This window comes from Salvia hispanica, chromosome 3, assembly GCF_023119035.1.
Source record: "Salvia hispanica cultivar TCC Black 2014 chromosome 3, UniMelb_Shisp_WGS_1.0, whole genome shotgun sequence".
Taxonomy (NCBI): domain Eukaryota; kingdom Viridiplantae; phylum Streptophyta; class Magnoliopsida; order Lamiales; family Lamiaceae; genus Salvia; species Salvia hispanica.
The window spans coordinates 51,034,813-51,053,450 of NC_062967.1; the positions used below are offsets into that span (position 1 = coordinate 51,034,813).

Genomic DNA, 18,638 nt, shown 5'->3' on the forward strand with positions numbered 1-18,638 from the left:
CGCATATATGTCTACATATCATATGTAAAACGTGCGTCTAAAAAGAGCATCATTCTGTATTTAAAAATAGTTATCTTTGTTTTTGTTGTTTCTGTCAGCCTTCAAGTAAAATTGGCACATGCTATAATTATTAGTATTTGCAACTTGCAAGAGAGCGAGGATGATGACCAAATAACATAAGTTACATAACATTAGCAAGGTCATGAAAATGCCACAACAAATTTTTTTAAGAGCATCCACAATGGATGCCCGATCGGCCGAGATCGGGCTCGGGCGTGGTCGAGCATCCATTGCAGCCCTCGGTCACGTTCGAGCGCGACCGATAGTTCAGTCGCGACCGATCCCGAGCCCGATCGATCGGGCGTGAGCTCGGGCGCCCATTGCAGAGGCGCGCCCGAGCCCGAGCCCGAGCCCTATTTTTTTATTTTATAAATTATTTAACTCTAATTTAAACCACTATAAATACTCCATTTTCTTCACTTTTCACACACCAAACCTTTCACTTTCTCTTCTATACTCTCTCAATATCCACACTTTCAACAATGGATCCGAGTCAATACCCGAGCCCGAATAATATCAACGACGATATGCCGATGTTTGGAGGAGGAGGAGGCGGCGGCGGCGCCCGGTGGCCCCGCCACGAAGACTAACGGGTTGAGACGCCTGGATCTGTAGGATCCACTTTCGTTTCCGACTCTGAGTTCGATCCGTTCTTCGGCACCGAGGAGTATCGGGTTGAGGATATAGAGCCTAGTTGTGGGCAACCTCCTGCCCCTGTGCGGCCGCCGCCGAAGAAAGGGAGGAAGAAGATGGCGCGGAAAGAAAAGGCGCCATCGGTCCTAGTCCCAGTCCCACTCCCACACGACGAGCCGAACGAGGAGTACGCAACAGGGCGTACTGACTACGAGTTGGATGAGTACCTGAAGGTGGCTCAGTGTTGGGTCGATGTATCGGAGGATTCGATAGCCTCCAACAACCAGACTTCGGCCAGGATGTGGGATCGCATTGAGGAACGCTACAACGAGGTGAAACCGAAGTGGGCGTTCAAGCGGACCAAGGTTCAGCTACGCAAGTGTTGGGATCGGATCAAGGTCCACATCAACAACTTCTGCTATATCTACAACAGGAACAGGGACGAAAGAGCTAGCGGTGAGAGCATGGAGGATGTCCTCAACAAGTCGTTGTTCGAGTACCAACAGCGGTTCGGGCAGTTCAAGTTGTACAATGTTTGGCTGATCTTGAAGGACAAGGGGAAGTTCAACGGAGGGATACCGGTTGGATCCTCGGCTCCGAAGCGGACGAAGAACACCGCCGCTAACGATTACACGAGCAACGGCCCATCTCCTGTGGATCTGAACGCTGAGCCGGAAGGGAGTTCCGGCACGCCTACGTCTACTTTTAGACGTCCCATTGGTACCAAGGCTGCCAAAGCCCAGGCCAAAGGGAAGGCGAAGGCGGGCGCGTCTGGATCAGCCCCCCCCGCAGGCTGCGCCTCCTCCATCTGTTCAGCTCATGGACAGGGCAATCGAGGAGTTCGGAGGTTACCGCGAGGTGGTTGAGTATAGGTTTATACTTGACGCCCAAAACAGCCTTCGTCAAGAAACCGATCCGGAAGCCCGACAGAGGACTAAGAATATGATCAAGAATTTGGCCCAGAGGTTGAATTTAGATGACTAGTTTGGTTTTTTCTTTTTTTTAGTATTTTAGTTTTAATGTAGTTTTTTTTAGCTAAGTATGACGTAGTTCCACTTTTAAATTAAGTAATGTAGTTTTTTTTTTTTTTTTGCATTTGTGGTGTTTAAAATAATATATTTTGGTATTTTATAGTAATTAAAAATAAAATTAAAAAACAATGATTTAAAATTGAAATGAAAAGTAGATAAGAGATAGGGCATGCACTAGGGCTCCACCATTGCAGAAAGATAAGACATGCTGACGTAGCAACCACTAGGGCTCTCACTAGCGCTTCCACTAGAGCAGTGGATGCTCTAAATAAGAGCTTCGCGTTGTGCCACAATTTTTATCTATGTTATCATTCTCTATTTTTTCTGTACCAAATCACAACTCCCACAATAAACACTCTTTTTACATCTCTTACATTAATTTGTAGTACTATTCATTATTTCAATCATAAAATTGGAATGAGTATACGATACATAACACGAAACGACTTCATAGATAATAAAATAAAATTACGACTTCGTAGAAAATAAAATAAAATAAAATCTACAAGTTATGTTTTTAGATATTCTTCATGAGTATGCACGTCATGAGGTTATGTACTCGGAGCTCCTCCTTAGTCATCAGCGACATATCATTGGCTTGTAGTTTGGAGTATTGTTTGGTGGTCACACTCAAGTTGATCCCCCAAATAGCTCGAAAATGCTATCCAGAGTCGGGTTGGGTGTACGAGTTGATGAGTACCGAATCGGTGACGCCAGCTACTCCAGATGATAATTTGTTTCAAAATAAGTACTCCCTCCGTTCTATAGTAATGGAGGCGAAACTTTTCGGCACGGAGATTAAAAAAAATTGTGTTAGGTGAGTTAAGTAAAGGGAGAATAAAGTGGAAAATGAAAAAGGTAGTGAGATGAATAGAGAAAAAAGTAAGAGAGAGTAAAGTATGTGTAGAAAAATGTGTTGACTTTTACTCAAAAGGGAAATGACTTTATTACTATGGAACGTACCAAAATGACAAAATGACTCTATTACTATAGAACGGAGGAAGTACTAAAGTTAGTATACTAGTTATTTTATTTTAGAGTGAATTTCAAAATTGGTTTTTTTTAAATGAGATTCATACGCTTTAAGTCCATGAACTTGAAAAATTATCACTACATGTCTCTGAAAAATCATTATTCAAATGTCATTCTCCTATTTTATCCTTGAACTCTTTCAGGACAGTACTTTATTTAAATTTTTTGATATTTTTGGAATTCAAATCTAACTTCAAATATACTTCATCCGTCTCTAAAAAGTAGTACTCCCTCAGTACTAAAGTAGTTGAATCGTATTCCTGTTTTGTTTGACCCATGATAGTGGAGTCATTTTTTTTTATGGTAAAATCTTTATTCTATCTCTTACTTTACTCTCTATTCGTCGCTCTTAGTTTATCATTTCTCTTACTTTCATCTCTCCACTCTAACCTTTAACAAATCAATTTCTTAAATCTCATGCCCAATAAAATGCCCCAACTACCTTGGGATAGAGGAAGTATGAATTATTTCCTTATTAATCGGTCTCTGAAAAATATGAACTTTTTAATTTTAGAATAGTTAAATAACACATTACTAATACACATCATTTTATTTACAACTTATACCATTATTGTACGTTACTAATGACGTGGAATCATATATTCACTAACACTATATGGAAATACAATGTGCATATAAATAGATATAAGTGAAAAATATGCCTTACATTTTTTAATGTATGCTGCTACATATAATTACAATCCGTATTGCTTATTTTACTGTCTCTGTTTTATATTGCAATTTTGAAATGTCTAAAAAAATAGTCTCATCTCTAAAAAAAAGTTTTTCTTTCATGTGTTGTCCATTTTTTTTCTTCTCTTCCTTACTTTACCTATTTTTTGTCCATATCTCGTTTACTTTATCTATTTTTTCTTATCGTCTCTTACTTACCAATTTCTCATAGAAACTCGTATTACCCACAAATGAGACTATTTTTTATGGACAGATGGAGTATAGTATTATGTACTCCCTCCGTCCCACAAGATGACACACTTTCTTTTTTAGTTTGTCCCACAAAAGATGTCACATTTCCCTTTTTGAAAAAAAGTTCTCTCTCACATGAATATAAAAATTATATTTTCTCTCTCCATTTAACACACAAAACAAAACCTCCTAAAATCCCGTGCCATTTTCAAAGTATGCCAACTTCTCTGGGACGGAGGGAGTACAATACATAACTTTTATATAACTAGAAGACTCAATTTTGAATCATATATCAATTTTGGTCCATAACATTTAATATTTTGATAAAGTTTGAGGAACAAAAACTGTTCTCTTTAGATTAAACAAACTTTCAAGGAGTTACGGGCGAAATGACAAAAAGAAAGTTGAGAAGGACTTGCTATTTTAATAATATGATTTTTCAAAGATATTTGGTGATATTTTTTCAAGTTCATGAACCCAAAACATGCAAACCTTATTTTCCAAGGACCAATTTTTAAGTTCACTCTTTATTTTAATTAAATACTCCTTCCGTCCGTGAATAAGAGTTTCGTTTTAACATTTTAGTTCGTCCGCGAATAGGAGTCCCGATTCCTTATTACTAGGGTCCCACATTATTCTATCTTATTCCACTCACATTTCATTTAAAACTAATATATGCAAGTGGAATCCATATTCTATTAACTTTTTTCCACCCTCTTTTCTTAACATTTCTTAAAATTCATGCCGCCAAGAAATGAGACTACTAATGGCAGACGAAAGGAGAATTAAATAACTAACAATACTTAATTTACTTTTTCTTTCTACCTCTCTCTTACTTTACCAATTGTGTATTAAAACCCGTGCCCAACCAAAAGTGTATATTATTATGGGACAGAGGGAGTATATATTATTCATAAAATTAAAATTAAAATTTTAATTATCAAAATAACCTGTAGCTAAATTTACTTTTGATTTGTGATTTGATTATTTTATTAGTATTAAAAATTATAAATTAAATTATTTTTTATGTGTCACCTTTAAGTGTGACATATTTTGTGGGACGGAGAGAGTACTATTTAAATTTTATTTAGAATAAAATAAGTCTCTAAATGAAAAATATACTCCATTTAGTTTATGAGTCCTCGTCGGGCTAGCGGGTCAACCCGTTGGGTACACGAAATTAGGTTTACTGGAGTCCAAACTGGATAGTGGCTGATTCATTGTTCATCATCACTACTCCACCATTGCCAAAATCACAGAATCCTACCGCCTCATTCTCAACACCGTCGCTGACCATCTCATTTTTTCTCTCGCTCTGCTGCTTGCCCCTGGCCACGCCTTCTTCCTCAATTACCCGAGGTATGCAATGGCTTTCCATGTAATTTTATTATTGAGAAATAGATTGAATTTGTTGTAGAATTTTCGTAACTTGTTACCCATGCGTACTAGTACTGAGATCCAATTCAATAATTATAGATTTAATGCCATTTGTTTGAGACCTGGATTCTCATTTTGTCATTTGCTGGAAAACAGTGAGGGGAATCTTGTTGCTCAAATTTGATTATTGATATAATTATTCCTCTTCTTCTCCTCCAAATTAACAACTCCATGCTTCTAGTGGTAGATTAAGGTTTCAAGGTCTAACTTTACTTCATCTTTATTATTGAAATTTGTCATTTGATTATAGTAGCTCACACTACATTCTATTTACTATTTTCTCTTTAATTCATTTGGATTTTTCTTCAATTGTTTCCAGTCAATCTCTAAATAGTTTTCATACATATAGTATATGAGATGTTTTTCATACTTGTCCACAGTTTCTCTTTGAAGAGACGACTATGGCGGCTGCTACTCCATCTCTCAGATCATTCTTCGCCACTCTTCAAAACAACCAAACAGATCAAAATGTAAGTATTTTTTTTTTGTTACCCAGCTTTTGTTAATGTGTGATCATCTTGAATGAGTTCCTTTGTGCGTGCGTGCATGTGCTAATCGTCACTGCAATAAGTGCTCTTCCCTTCTCTCTCTTTTTTCACTTTTTGTATTGGGCGCTACAAAAGGAAGGATCTTTGTTTGATTGTATGAAAACAATTCAACCAATTTATGAAATTTTGGAGCTCTCAGTTGAAGGTTGTGATGCTCTGGAAAAGGAATATGAGTTGAATTAGATTGGTTTCTGATTTGAGGCTTCTGAGAAATATTGGTGAAATTTTCCAAATTCGTTAGGTTGAGTTGTACGGTAGCGCCAAGCTTTTACATGTTCAATGCAAATTGGGATTGGTATTGGAGAACTGAATTTCTGGGGAGTTAGAATTGTAGAGCTACGTCCTAAAATTTGTAATGGCAATGCCTGTTTCTTAACCTGTATATTTGGTGGTGAAATTTAATAAAATTGAGAGATGAATAATTCCGGGATGGGAAGTCGTAACACAGATTGAAATCTTATCCATGTGCAATTGAACTGTTGTAATTTTACCCTGATAGTGATAAATTTGTTACACATACAACTATTTGATGTAGCCTAAACTGGTGAAATGAAATGTGACAGAATGCGCTTGTATTAGATTGTTTGGTTCGTGTCTTACTCCTTCTGAGGTTTTACTTGGCTCCAAAACTAGCATTTAATTCTGATGTAGCCCTTGATTGGTCTTTAGGGTTTCTTCAACGGTCATCTCCCATTGTTTTATGAGCACAAAACAGCAGTGCTCAGGAAGGTAAATTTTCCCGTTGGTGGGCAGATCCTTAAATTAAAGTGCTCTAGAGACAAAGAGATGGATGTCTGCACGTCTGCTTTGGTTGATGGAGTTGCTGCTGAGTGCACAAATGGTAGCTGCATATTTCATATTCTAGCTGCTTTAGGAAAACATACATTTATATCTTTACAATATAGATTGTGCATTTGTGACAGATGAAGAAATCTTACAGACAAGTCATCAAGTGGAGCCGAGTGTTTCCACGATGTTGATGAATTTTTCCAATGACTTCGATCCTTATGAGGCTCTAAGCACGCCTCTCTACCAAACAGCAACTTTCAAGCAGGTGAATTCTCGCTACAACGTTTTTAGATCTAGTTGATCACCTGTAAAGTGATAGGGGAAATTGATAAGATTTCTCGGGTTCACATTATGAGTAAATTTAGTCACTCAAAATCTTTGGTTTTTGTTTTGCAACGGACTCTGGTTTTCCACAGCCTTCGGCTACGGAAGGTGGAGCTTATGATTATACAAGAAGTGGAAATCCTACTCGAGATGCCCTAGAAAGGTTTCAACTTTAACGAGAATCTCGTTTTTAGCAATGATCAATACTCTATGTCTTTACCATTGTCTAAACATCATTGTCTGTTAACAGCCTTCTCGCGAAGCTAGACAAAGCTGATCGAGCACTATGCTTCACCAGTGGAATGGCAGCTTTAGCAGCTGTTACTCGTCTTCTTGGAACAGGTACATCATGGGGCATATGTTTTAACAATCATGATTTCCTTGGTCGATGTAATTCAAGATTCATTCTATCATATTTTATTTTGCTGAACTGTTTTGAGCTTTTGAGATGCACTTGAAGCGGCTGAAATTATGCTTAGGATATGAAATTTTTTCATTTTTATTTATGTCATGTCAGGTGATGAGATTGTTTCTGGTGATGATATGTATGGTGGTTCGGATCGCTTATTGTCACGAGTAGTTCCAAAATCTGGAGTTGTGGTTAAGTAAGAGTTGCAACCGAATGGCTGAAAAAATAGTTCATTTGAAGGAAATAAACTCTAAAGATATATATGGTGCAGGCGTATAGATACAACAAATTTGGAAGAGGTTGCTTCTGCAATTATGCCTCGCACAAAGCTCGTGTGGTTGGAGAGTCCAACAAACCCCCGCCAGCAGATCTCAGATCTTCGTGTAAGCAGCTTCAATTTTGAAATCCATTTTTACTGTGTTTTTCATTAACATCACTAATTTGTTTCTCCTCCTAATTGTGTTTTAGAAAATCGCTGAGCTCGCACATGCCCATGGTGCTCTCGTATTGGTGGACAACAGTATCATGTCTCCCGTACTGTCTCAACCCTTAGAGCTTGGGGCAGGTAATGATGACACAAATGGTCTTTAATAACCTTTTCAGATAACGTACAGACGTGTCAACCTTAGCGTGTCCGATCAATTTTCAGATATCGTGATGCACTCAGCTACAAAGTTCATCGCTGGTCACAGTGACCTTATGGCTGGTGTGCTTGCTATTAAAGGAGAAAGGTTCGTCTATGAATCGCATATAGTTACCATCTTAAGAATTTTCTGAAAAATCGAAATATATTCATTTGAATCATCCTATGAAGAAGTTTCAGTTGCTAATTGATTATTTTGATGCTTGTTAGCTTGGCGAAAGAACTATATTTCATTCAGAACGCAGAGGGATCAGGGTTAGCTCCGTTTGACTGTTGGCTATGTTTGAGAGGCATCAAAACTATGGCTCTACGCGTCGAAAAGCAACAGGTTGTAAGATGAACTTGAGTTCTGACCCGAAAATTGTGTTTATTCTGTGGCTTCAACTCAGTAGCATCGAATATGCAGGAAAACGCACAAAAGATCGCTGAGTTCCTCAGGTCTCATCCTCGTGTGAAAAAGGTCTTTTACGCTGGTCTTCCCGATCACCCAGGACGAGCTTTGCATTACTCTCAGGTACTAATATGAGCTGTATATATCTATACTATTGTAAATAGTGTGCATTCTTGTAGTTTACAATAAAATAATCTGTTTTTGGTATAAATGACTATTTTTATGAATTTACAACAAAAGTTTGTATTCTTATGCATTTACAACAAATAATCTGTTTTTAGTATATAAAGTAATAATTTTTTCAAATTCATAACTGATATGCCCACATCATGCAGGCGAAGGGCGCTGGATCCGTGCTGAGTTTCCTAACGGGATCATTGGCGCTCTCCAAGCACGTCGTTGAGACAACGAAATATTTCAGCATAACTGTGAGCTTTGGTAAGTTTGCTCTGAGTTCATTATCCAACTTGCTGGTCGCATTCCGAAGGAGTAGTAAATTTGTCTTAGCACGATATTGTTCATTTTAAACTTGCAGGAAGTGTCAAGTCCCTCATCAGCTTGCCTTGCTTCATGTCTCACGCAAGCATACCTGCAGCAGTGCGTGAGGAACGAGGCCTGACTGAGGATCTGATACGCATATCTGTCGGAATTGAGGACGTCAATGACTTGATTGCTGATCTTGAACAAGCCCTACGAACTGGGCCTGCATAGCTCGCCTGTCTCAGGCTATTTATATAGTTTTGTCAATTTACTCAAGGTGAAACTGTTGCTTTATCCACTCCAAGTTCATCTAATTGCAGATATGCAAATAATTACAGTTGACATAAGTTTTTTACATGATTTTGATATCTAGAAACACACACACAGCATGTCCCAAACCTTGGGGCTAGGGCTAGAACAGCATGAAAGACTACAATTATACCTAACAATACCTCTAATTAGTCAGCAATTATCAAGCTTCTCTAATTTTATAATGTATTTACAAAAACTTGTATCCGAATAAGCACCTCGCCCTGGAGCGACTTTATTGCGATTTTGCACAGATGAGACTCGTTCATGCTCGTACCAATTTGCTAGTTAATTCGAGAGGTTCAGTCACTGGCAAAGTCGTCATAACTCAACCCCTCTGATATGGTGTCCAGTCTCCTAACATCTGCACGAACGAATAGCTTTTTAAAACATCAACCATTTTTCCGAGTGACAAATACAGATTCAGATGCAGAAAATAGCACCTTGTAGTTCGCCTCTGATTTGAGGGTCCAAGAAGCTCGCTTCTGTGCCCAGAAAGGGTGATCGTGAGTAGCTCTCAAGTATATCTGGATGGGTCAAGATAGTAGATGAGGCGTTGAACATGCTCCATGATATTGTGTTTTAAAGAGACAGGGCGACAGAGAGCATACCCGTGCTATTGGAAAAATCGGCTGTCAAGTCTGAAAGGCTGAAGTTCCGCGGTATCTGCCCCAAGAATCCAAATGAGCTCGTCTCCTGGTCCATCATGGACTCGTTCGGCTCACCACTAGTGAAATGTGAAGCGGAAGCTTCTCCAATGGCGTTGCGAGGTTCAATGAGATTGTTGTCCGCGCCAAACATAAAGTGAGAGTCACCTGCAAAGCCGCCCTCTGATTTGATCATCACACCGTTCATTCCTTGCACGATTCCGGAACTGGAATTCTGAGCTAATAGCATGTTTTCCGGCACGTCCATCCGGCCAGTGTGTTCTGACATGTTAACTGGAACTTGCATACTAGGTTGCAGGGCAGACTTGCCGTTAATGTAGACATTAGGTAATGTAATGGTTTGGTGAATGTTTTCTGGCTTTATAGGTGGCCCGGTTGGCTGTTGAACCTGATAAGTCGAGTTGTTGTGCACTGCCGAAATGTGCGAACAAAATTCATATATCAACCAAACCAATAAAGTATCGTTTTAATCCAAAAAAACAAAACTATGGATAAAATCCAAAGAAACAAAACTATGGTTCAAATGATTGAAACGTTATCATAAGTTCAAGAAGAGAATAGTAACGGCTAAAATTCATTGTAATGGCTAAAATTCATTTTAACGGCTAGAGATTACTTGAATGCATCTGAGATCCATTCGACAAAGACATGGAAGCGACTCCGGTCTGGCATACTTGACGCATTAGTTCAACCTGTTTCTCGAGCAACTGATTGAATCTTAATATCTGGTCCTTCACAATCAGCATCAGATGATACGCCCGGAAGAATTCCTGGTTTTCTGCTTCGAGTTTTTGCCACACTGGAAGGAGACAATTTTTAGTCAATAAGGTACAGACAATTTTCCCGAGAAAACAAATTAACAGCTGAACGGAACTAGTTGATAGCAAAATGTAAGGCTTGAAAAATAGGCATATTAAGATAGGATACACAAATATATAAGGACATTAAACTCACCAAGTTCAGTGAAGCCGGGCTCAATCTTTGCCTGGTGTAACAATGTATTCACGACTTCCCTCTCGCTCATGTAAAGCTGAAGGCATCTTTCGATAAGGTTCTGAACCTGATACGAGTGCAGAATATGAGCTTAGTACATATGGCAGAAAATGAATATACATAATGCCAGAAACCCAATAAAGGGGCGCACGAGATCTACAAATATGAGGAAGTATTCTGTTTTTTCTTGACAAATCAGTGCTTTAAAATGCCGACAAATACATTAAATGCTGTAGCTTGTAAAGTATATGTCTTTGATGGTTATCATATCATTATTCCTTCTCGTTAGATGATGTGGATGATTCCACATTCATTATTCCTTTTCGGTCATCGCTATAAATGCGGAATGATTCCACAGGACCACCCATCATACAGTTCGGATCATGTTTATCTTTAACCTAATAGCTGAATTTTCTAATCCAGACAGTTATAGTTACCAAAAAAGTGACACACAAATAATGAGTTTATACAAAACAAAAATAACCATAAAACATACCAATTGTATGTCCTGTAGAGAGACTTTTCTAACTTCGCCATTTGACATTTTGCAAGTTCCAACTTTGGCCTATCAATTCAGGATAAGCAACGCCGCAGAGTTCTGAGAAGATCCGTCGCGTACAAGCCTATATATATATCACTGACAATACATGAATTTCTTATTCAACAAGAAAAGTCGTTACATTATGTGGTTTGTGGAAGACAAACCCTTACCAAAAATGAATCAGCTCAGTAACTCAGACTAACAGTAAACTTTTCTCAAACAGAATTAACTAAATCAAGACAACTTAATCAAGCACTTATAACATTCGGGCGTTTCTTTCCCTGTTCTAGTTTTAATCGGAAGCACTAACCAACTCTAATTCATGCAAAGAGAAAGCCCAAAATTTTGCACCGGAAGCAAAGGCTCTACGTTCATCACAAGTATTTCAATTTCGGCATAATCCAATCAGTTTTTACTCTTAACTTACTGAATTAACTTTCCGAGCAACGTAATAGGCTCCGTTACCATCTCAAAAATGAGGTTTTATACAAGACTTTAATTCGAATGCTTCGACATGCATTCCTTCTGGTTTTCGTCTCCTTTTCTCTTCCCATTAATCAGGTATAACAAATCATAAGTATATCAATCAGCTCATTGTCTCAGCCATAAGTAAACACAAAAAGCCTAATTCCCATCACACAAAAAATTAAACTACAATGAAAGTTTCAAAACAGCTCCTTCAAACCAAGCACAAACATTTCATAGACATAAATCACTCCAAATCCACAATATAATCATGCCCTCTTTCCCAAACAACACTCCCACATAAAATTCCCCGTAAAAATCCAATCTTTAACCAAGATCAAAATAGCCCTTCAAACAAATACACACTCACACCAAAAATAGGCACCGTTTTAGGGCAGAGAAGAAAAGGGATCACGGAAAAACACAAGATCACACTGATATAAACAAATTCTTGCGTGATTAAACACAAAAGCTAATGCACAAACACAAATCAGTTCACACATAGGGAAAATAATCATAAGTTTACAAAGCAAAAATGTTGATTTCACCTGTAATTTGTTGGGGTTTTGTCACAGCTCACAGGTTTGTTTCGGCAGCGACAACGAGAGAGGGGAAATGATAGAGAGAGAAAGTGATGGAGGGCTATCCTACAAATCCACAATCGGTCGCGGTCCCATTTATTTTTATTCATTTCCCCAAAAAACCAATAATTCCAGGGCGAAATTCGGGATGACAGGATTAGGTACAACTTCGGATGGGGAGGGTACAACCCAATGCGTGGTCAACTGTTCTGGCATAAGACAAATTCGTCTATAAAGGAAAGTGACAATCGCTAGACAAGAATTCATTCATATTCTATGCTTTCCAATTAACGTACCACTATTACTTGATAATGTACAACTTTTTTATGCAAGTTGGTATTTGTTAAAGATTTAATTGATAATCTGCTTTATATTTCATTATTTCTTATTTTATCTGCAATTTGCAAATTGTTGATTAGATGGAAGTAAATGAATATACAATATCGATGTTTTTCGCTAACACCATCTCCAAAGGTATACTAAAACCTAAAATGAGATAGGTAATAGTACTCAAAAATCAATACTATTTTTGGTTTTTTTTAAAAAAAATTATCTTTAGATTTACACTAAACCAAAACCTAAAAGTTTTCAAATATTATGAGTAAAAAAAATATAATATAGAGAATATTATTTTATGTTTGAGTTTAGTGTAAATGGTGGGAGTAAAATCATATTTGATGAGACATTAACACTAAAATGAGTTTGAGGTTAGTGTAAATGGTTGAAGATGTTCTAAATAGAGTGATTTAGGGAATACGAAATACTCCTCCGTCCCTCTATAGCTTAATTTAGGGAATACGAAATACTTCTTCCGTCCCTCTATAGATGAGTCGTATTCCCTTTTCAGTTTTCATTGAAGTTGAATCATTTCTTTTTTAAGCAAAAAACAACAACTTTTTTTTTTTCTTACTATACTCATTCTTATTTTATTTTCTCTTCATCTTTCTATTACTTTATTATCTATTTACTTAACTCACTAAATACGATCTTTCTTAAATCTTGTGACCAGAAAAAGTGTCCTTGCTACATAGGGCACGAAGGAAGTAGTAGATCATTTATAGATTTAGGGGGTTCGAGTGACAAAACAAATTATGAAAATGGATGACTAAAAATATGTGTATTTTTTTGTTCCGTGTATTCCGTATATTGATTTCAATGAAACAACATTAATGATATATTCCGTATATTGATTTTCAGTGAAACAACATTAATGATATATTCCATATATTTAGTGTACTTTTTTTTGAAGAGATATTCACTCCATTGGAATAACATTCTATATATATAGCTTTTGCAACAATTTCAGTGAAAGGTAATTTTTGTATAAAAAATAGTATTTGATGCTAAATTGAGAAAGGGAGAAATTTACCAAATCCCAAATCCCAAATCCCTCAGCCTCAGTTCAGAAAATAGACATGCATCCAAAATTATTTTGATATCTATTTCAGAAATAATAATAATAATGTCAGCAACGCATAGAGATCTTTGAATATTGGATCAAAATGTGTGGGCTTTCGTAGTGATCCAGCATAGGTCCATTGTGCATACTTGCCTGTCTCAAGTCTCAAGTCTCAAGTCTCAAATATTATCAAATATCAATACACCTCAACCATAGTATTTCATTGGACTTGTTTTTTGAGAACATCACTTATAAGTACCATATAACATCAATAATTATTCTTCCATATTTCATCATTAGGTACTTCGTTTTTCAGAGAGGATAATATTAATATATACTCCCTCCATCTCCTCATAAACGATGCAGTTCTTTTGGGCATGAGGTTTAAGAAAAAATAATCCCAAGAGTGTTAACGGCTAAGTGAAAAGAATAAAATAGTAGAGAAAATAAAGTAGAGAAATGGAGAGAATAAGGTAAAAGATCGCAATTGTGTTATTATTTTACTATTACTAAAAAAAATGACTCAACTTAGATATGTGACATCTCAAAAAGAAATATGAATCACTTATGATGGGAAGAAGAGATTACTATATTCTAGTAACACTTAGCGTTATAATAGGACCAATACACTATGAATAAAAATAGAACTGAACTCAAAATCTCTTGTTAAAGAGAATTTTGAGGTACTCGTATATAATGATCTAAATAATACTAGGACTTAAAACTCATGAGTGATATTTGAGGGTTCACAATAATTTACATTGATGCATATTAAACGTACTGTTTAATAAGCACTTAATAAATTTAATCACATATCCCTTTCAAGAAAAGATCCGATAAAGCTAAACTAATCCCAACATGTAGGAGGTGTTCGGTTTGAAAGATTGTATCTGAGATCAAATTAGTAGTGTGTTTGGTTCATGAGATTCAATCCTACAACTCAATCCTAGATGGATAATAATGGGATAATTAGTCTTAGCTAACCTCCTATGACTAAAATAATCTCACAATTCAATCCTAGATTGTATTTTGGTATTATTTTATCTTGGAAACCGAACACCGTAGTATATATTATATGGTGTAAATTATCTAAGTCATACATTAACTTAACAAACAACCAACCGCATAGGAAAAATAGCTATAATGCCACAAAAAATTCACCTTCTTCGGATTAATATAATTTGACTATTGTATAAATTTAATTTAAGGTATTAGCCATACGATGAAAATAAAAATATCATATCTTATGCCAACTTAAAAAAGAAAACATGTTATCCATAGTTAGTGGTTTGATGCCAAATTTCTTGACATAATTTTCTTGAATTTAATCATCTAAAAATGAACATAAAGCCCCAAATAGTATCATAAAACAAATAAAAACATAGTGATACATAATTCCTTAGTACTTATTTGGTCTGTCATTTCCCCTAATATATATTAGTAAATAAAGATTTGGGTATTAGTGTGCGTGTATTGACATAGTAGTAGTGTGGCTGATGCTTAAGGTCCAATGTTTCAGATTTAAATTTACTATGACGAAATTTTAAATTTATATTCATTTATCAATTAAAAAAATTGGATCCAAATTTTTTCCAAAGTAAGATTCTTGCATAATTTGTGTTTAACCATGTACATTTATATCTCTTCATCATACTACTAAAAAAATATATGTCAAAGGTTAATTCGACAACCTAAGATTGTCTAATCGGTGGAATTAACCGTCATGATCGGAGATATAATTCCTTCCAACGACTATCAAAATAATAAAAAAAATTAAAGGAAAGATTAATTGGACATCACAGTTAGATCACTGTATCTGGGCCTAGTTCTGTCTGGTGAAAGCCCTTCATCCATAGATTTTCTCTTGTTGCTGTTGTCGTCGTCATTGTCGATGTTCTTTTGTTGCAAAGATTGTGCTGTCTGAAGCTGCTCCATGTCTGAATCTGCTTCTCCTATTGTAATAATCTCCTCATTTTCTTCCTTTTCCTCCTTTTCTGGCTTTCCATTTTCATTCTTGAATTTGGTTCTCATCATATGAGGCCTCAATTTATTCACATCTGCTAATTTCATTGGTTTTAGGAAAAATTCCTCTGCTCCTTCTTCTAAACATCTGCAACAATTAAATCCAATTGTTATTAATTTAAGATCATATGCTATACAATTTGTTCTTAATAATAATAATAATAATAATAATAATAATAATAATAATAATATACTAGTAGTAATTTACCTGGTTATTCTTGAAGGGACATTTTCAGAGGACATGATGACTACTGGTATATCTCTCAAAAATGCAGATTCCTGTCAATTTGTAGGCAACACACAATTTCCTTTAAATAATGCTGATAAATTCATAACAATTTAAATCTCAGATAGTGTGTGTCATGCATTGACAGAGTCCAAATTTTTATAGTATGAAAACGAGCGAAAAACAAGAATCATTGCATAAATTTAACAGGGCTTTGCAAGATTCTGGGAAAAATTCATATTCAGTTGAATCAAAGTGGCAATAAAAAGAAAAAGGAGACAACTTTTCAAGAAACTTCAAATCTTTTGTCAGAAACTATTTTATTCTGTGAGGCCTATAAATGGAGAATTTGTTGATTGATAAATTGCTCCAATCTAGTAACCAAAAGAAGAAAAGGAAATAAAGAAAATACCTTTATTTTCTTCAGCAAATCATAGCCTGTCATCCCAGGCATACAATAGTCTGTAATTACAAGATTCACTTCCACTTCCTGAAAAAGAAAAAAAAAAGAGATTTTTAGGTAATAATTTAGGGGGTGGTGGTGGTGGGGGAGGGTATAGCAACATCTACCTGATGATTCTTGGGAGAAATAGAGGTTTCATTGAACATGTTTCTCTCACTTCCATGCCAACCAAGAAATTCCAAAGCTTTGCTACCAGAATCAACTGTGGTAACTGCCACAACCAAATTCCCACAATCAAAATCAAATCTCTTTTACTTTCACAAAAAAAAATCCATAAAAACTACACCCCACCATCAAATTCTTAATAAAAAACCAAGAAACCTAAAAAACACACACAAACACCTTGGAAAGAAGATGTCTTGAGCAGCCTCTCAATCAGCTTCCTGTCAATCAAGCTGTCATCAACAGCAAGAACATGAAACTGGTCATCTGCTGCTGCCATGCCCATTTCCTTCCACTCCCAAAATTCACAAGAAATTGCAGCAGGTTGAGGAGAGGAAGGAGGAATTTTTTCTTCTTCAAGAAAATAGAAAGTTTAGTTCTTTTTCTTTGTTTTGCAATAGTAATGTTTTTGTTTGCTTTGGTTGTGTAGTTTGAGGTGAGGAAGGATAGAAAATGGGAAGGAAAGAGGAGCTTTGTAATGAAGCAATATCAAGGCAAGATCTGACCAGATTTCTACCAAAGATTTTGTTGCATTATACTTCCAGCTTGGAATTGAACTGCAAGGCAAGCAATACAGATTGGAAAGAAAAAAGAATAGTGGAAAAATTAAATCTTTGAACGTGGGCTTTAACAATTTTCTCTAAACTAAATTAACTAATCACCGTTTTTTTTAAAATTATTTAATTTTTATACTACTCCAGTGATTGTTTACTGCATGAAAAAGAAGAAAAAGTAAAGTTAGTTTTTATCTGGTTTAATATAAAATCAATTTTTTGGTCTAGTGCAGATAAATATCTGTTTTTTATAATATCTCTTAGTTTTGTTATACGTACTTAAAATATCACTACGTACGTTATTTAAATAAGAAAGTGCATTTGCCCAATAAAATTAAGAATAAATAACTAACCACTGTGGCCTTTGCTTCTTCTATTATGTGTATTTTTTGATTAGGTAAATATGAGGCTATTTAAGTTTTTAAATTTAAAGACTAAAAAAGTGAAGCTAAAAGTTAATTTAGTTGTTGAATCGAGTTTGTTCGAAGTGATAGAGATGACGAGTAATAGTTCCGTTGCAAAATTATATCATGAAAGTAGGAGTATAATTTATCACACCACACCTTCATATTTTTCTCAGTTAATTGATGTTGGTGTTGCTAATCATAAAAATTCGACACCTTAAATAGACAATGAAGAAATGCTTTGTTGATTAATATAGGATTACCTCAAAATACGTGAGATATTGTATTAACAAAAAATTCTCAGCCGTCTTGACTCTTGATGTTGCTTTTGTCATTTTGTTTCCAACAAAATCTTTTGTGAAATTGCTTTTGAAATTTATACCATTCTACTACCATTTTAGTCGTTATTGCTGTTTTATTCTCACGCAGAAAAATGTAGTATTTGGGTCGTTTTGTCACACTTCAGTCAATTGACATTCATGGCACAATAATTTAAGAGATTTTCAATACTCCATCCGTCTACCTTGAGTGATACATTTTCTTTTATGGGATATCCGACGGTCCGACCAACCCACTCTAAAAGACATATTTGTTAAAATAGAAATACTAGTTTCTCTATTTTTTTATCACTCTTATTTTTTTTTCTCCACTTAACTCACAAAATAGTATTAAATAAAATTTCGTACCGAAAAGAAAATATTACACTTAGAATGAATATTACTTTTATTCACGTGAAAGTACAATTGCTAAATGAAACAATCAAAATTAATTAATTATAACTACTGCTACTCACTCAGTCAATGAAAAATATAAATTAATATTTTTTTAGTATGTTCTTTAAAAATATAAACCTTCTAATATTAATAAAAATATTTTTATAGAGAAGAAATAAACTGAGAAGATATATTTCTTATTTACCTTCTAAAAAGGTGAATATACCTTCTTAAAATGTACTCCTTCCATTCCAGAGTAGTAGAATCGCTTCTTTTCAGCATGAAAATTAAGAAAGAGATATTAAATATATTAAGTGAAAAGATAATAAAGAAAGAGAGAAAAGTAGAGATAATAAATTAAGAGACGCTATAAAGTAACTTGGGGAGTAAATGTTACTCTTTGCTAAATGGGAAATGGCTCTACTATGATGGAACGT

At 35.6% G+C, this 18,638-nt stretch overlaps 3 protein-coding genes across 5 annotated transcripts; 1 reads left to right on the forward strand and 2 right to left on the reverse strand.

Annotated features, from left to right (window-relative positions):
• The first annotated feature begins 4,861 nt into the window (after positions 1–4,861).
• LOC125213449 (cystathionine beta-lyase, chloroplastic-like) lies at positions 4,862–9,056 on the forward strand. 2 transcript variants are annotated; one of them, XM_048114006.1, is made up of 14 exons: positions 4,862–5,039; positions 5,498–5,587; positions 6,335–6,506; positions 6,589–6,719; positions 6,871–6,941; positions 7,029–7,120; positions 7,296–7,383; positions 7,459–7,570; positions 7,656–7,752; positions 7,837–7,918; positions 8,041–8,158; positions 8,237–8,344; positions 8,557–8,659; positions 8,757–9,056. In XM_048114006.1, exons 2-14 carry the CDS (start codon positions 5,519–5,521, stop codon positions 8,930–8,932), a joined length of 1,419 nt encoding a protein of 472 aa, XP_047969963.1. In that variant the 5' UTR covers positions 4,862–5,039; positions 5,498–5,518; the 3' UTR covers positions 8,933–9,056. The 2 variants fall into 2 exon arrangements, with proteins under 2 accessions (XP_047969963.1, XP_047969964.1); XM_048114007.1 differs by lacking the exon at positions 4,862–5,039 and having other exon boundaries at positions 6,317–6,506.
• Positions 8,992–12,342, reverse strand: LOC125213450. 2 transcript variants are annotated; one of them, XM_048114008.1, is made up of 7 exons: positions 12,226–12,342; positions 11,168–11,294; positions 10,633–10,738; positions 10,295–10,477; positions 9,622–10,089; positions 9,454–9,537; positions 8,992–9,374 (listed from the first exon to the last, which is right to left on the reverse strand). In XM_048114008.1, the coding sequence occupies exons 2-7, from the start codon at positions 11,213–11,215 to the stop codon at positions 9,313–9,315; spliced, it is 951 nt and encodes a 316-aa protein (XP_047969965.1). In that variant the 5' UTR covers positions 11,216–11,294; positions 12,226–12,342; the 3' UTR covers positions 8,992–9,312. The 2 variants fall into 2 exon arrangements, with proteins under 2 accessions (XP_047969965.1, XP_047969966.1); XM_048114009.1 differs by having other exon boundaries at positions 11,168–11,308; positions 12,226–12,326.
• Positions 12,343–15,326: 2,984 nt separating this feature from the next.
• Positions 15,327–17,105, reverse strand: LOC125215113 (two-component response regulator ARR8-like). Its single transcript, XM_048116434.1, has 5 exons — positions 16,711–17,105; positions 16,476–16,579; positions 16,318–16,395; positions 15,888–15,958; positions 15,327–15,767 (listed from the first exon to the last, which is right to left on the reverse strand). The coding sequence occupies exons 1-5, from the start codon at positions 16,814–16,816 to the stop codon at positions 15,443–15,445; spliced, it is 684 nt and encodes a 227-aa protein (XP_047972391.1). The 5' UTR covers positions 16,817–17,105; the 3' UTR covers positions 15,327–15,442.
• Positions 17,106–18,638: the final 1,533 nt, after the last annotated feature.

Bases quoted from the DNA above. Each gene is read 5' to 3' on its own strand.
- LOC125213449 (XM_048114006.1), top strand. From the start codon at position 5,519: ATGGCGGCTGCTACTCCATCTCTCAGATCATTCTTCGCCACTCTTCAA. The intron at 6,942-7,028 runs GTTTCAACTTTA...GTCTGTTAACAG, and splicing joins ACTCGAGATGCCCTAGAAAG to CCTTCTCGCGAAGCTAGACA. The intron at 8,345-8,556 runs GTACTAATATGA...CACATCATGCAG, and splicing joins GAGCTTTGCATTACTCTCAG to GCGAAGGGCGCTGGATCCGT.
- LOC125215113 (XM_048116434.1), bottom strand. From the start codon at position 16,816: ATGGGCATGGCAGCAGCAGATGACCAGTTTCATGTTCTTGCTGTTGAT. The intron at 15,959-16,317 runs GTATTTTCTTTA...ACAAATTGACAG, and splicing joins ATTTGCTGAAGAAAATAAAG to GAATCTGCATTTTTGAGAGA. The intron at 15,768-15,887 runs GTAAATTACTAC...TAATTGTTGCAG, and splicing joins GTCCCTTCAAGAATAACCAG to ATGTTTAGAAGAAGGAGCAG.
- LOC125213450 (XM_048114008.1), bottom strand. From the start codon at position 11,215: ATGTCAAATGGCGAAGTTAGAAAAGTCTCTCTACAGGACATACAATTG. The intron at 10,739-11,167 runs GTATGTTTTATG...CACTCGTATCAG, and splicing joins CTCTACAGGACATACAATTG to GTTCAGAACCTTATCGAAAG. The intron at 9,375-9,453 runs GTGCTATTTTCT...TCGTTCGTGCAG, and splicing joins AATCAGAGGCGAACTACAAG to ATGTTAGGAGACTGGACACC.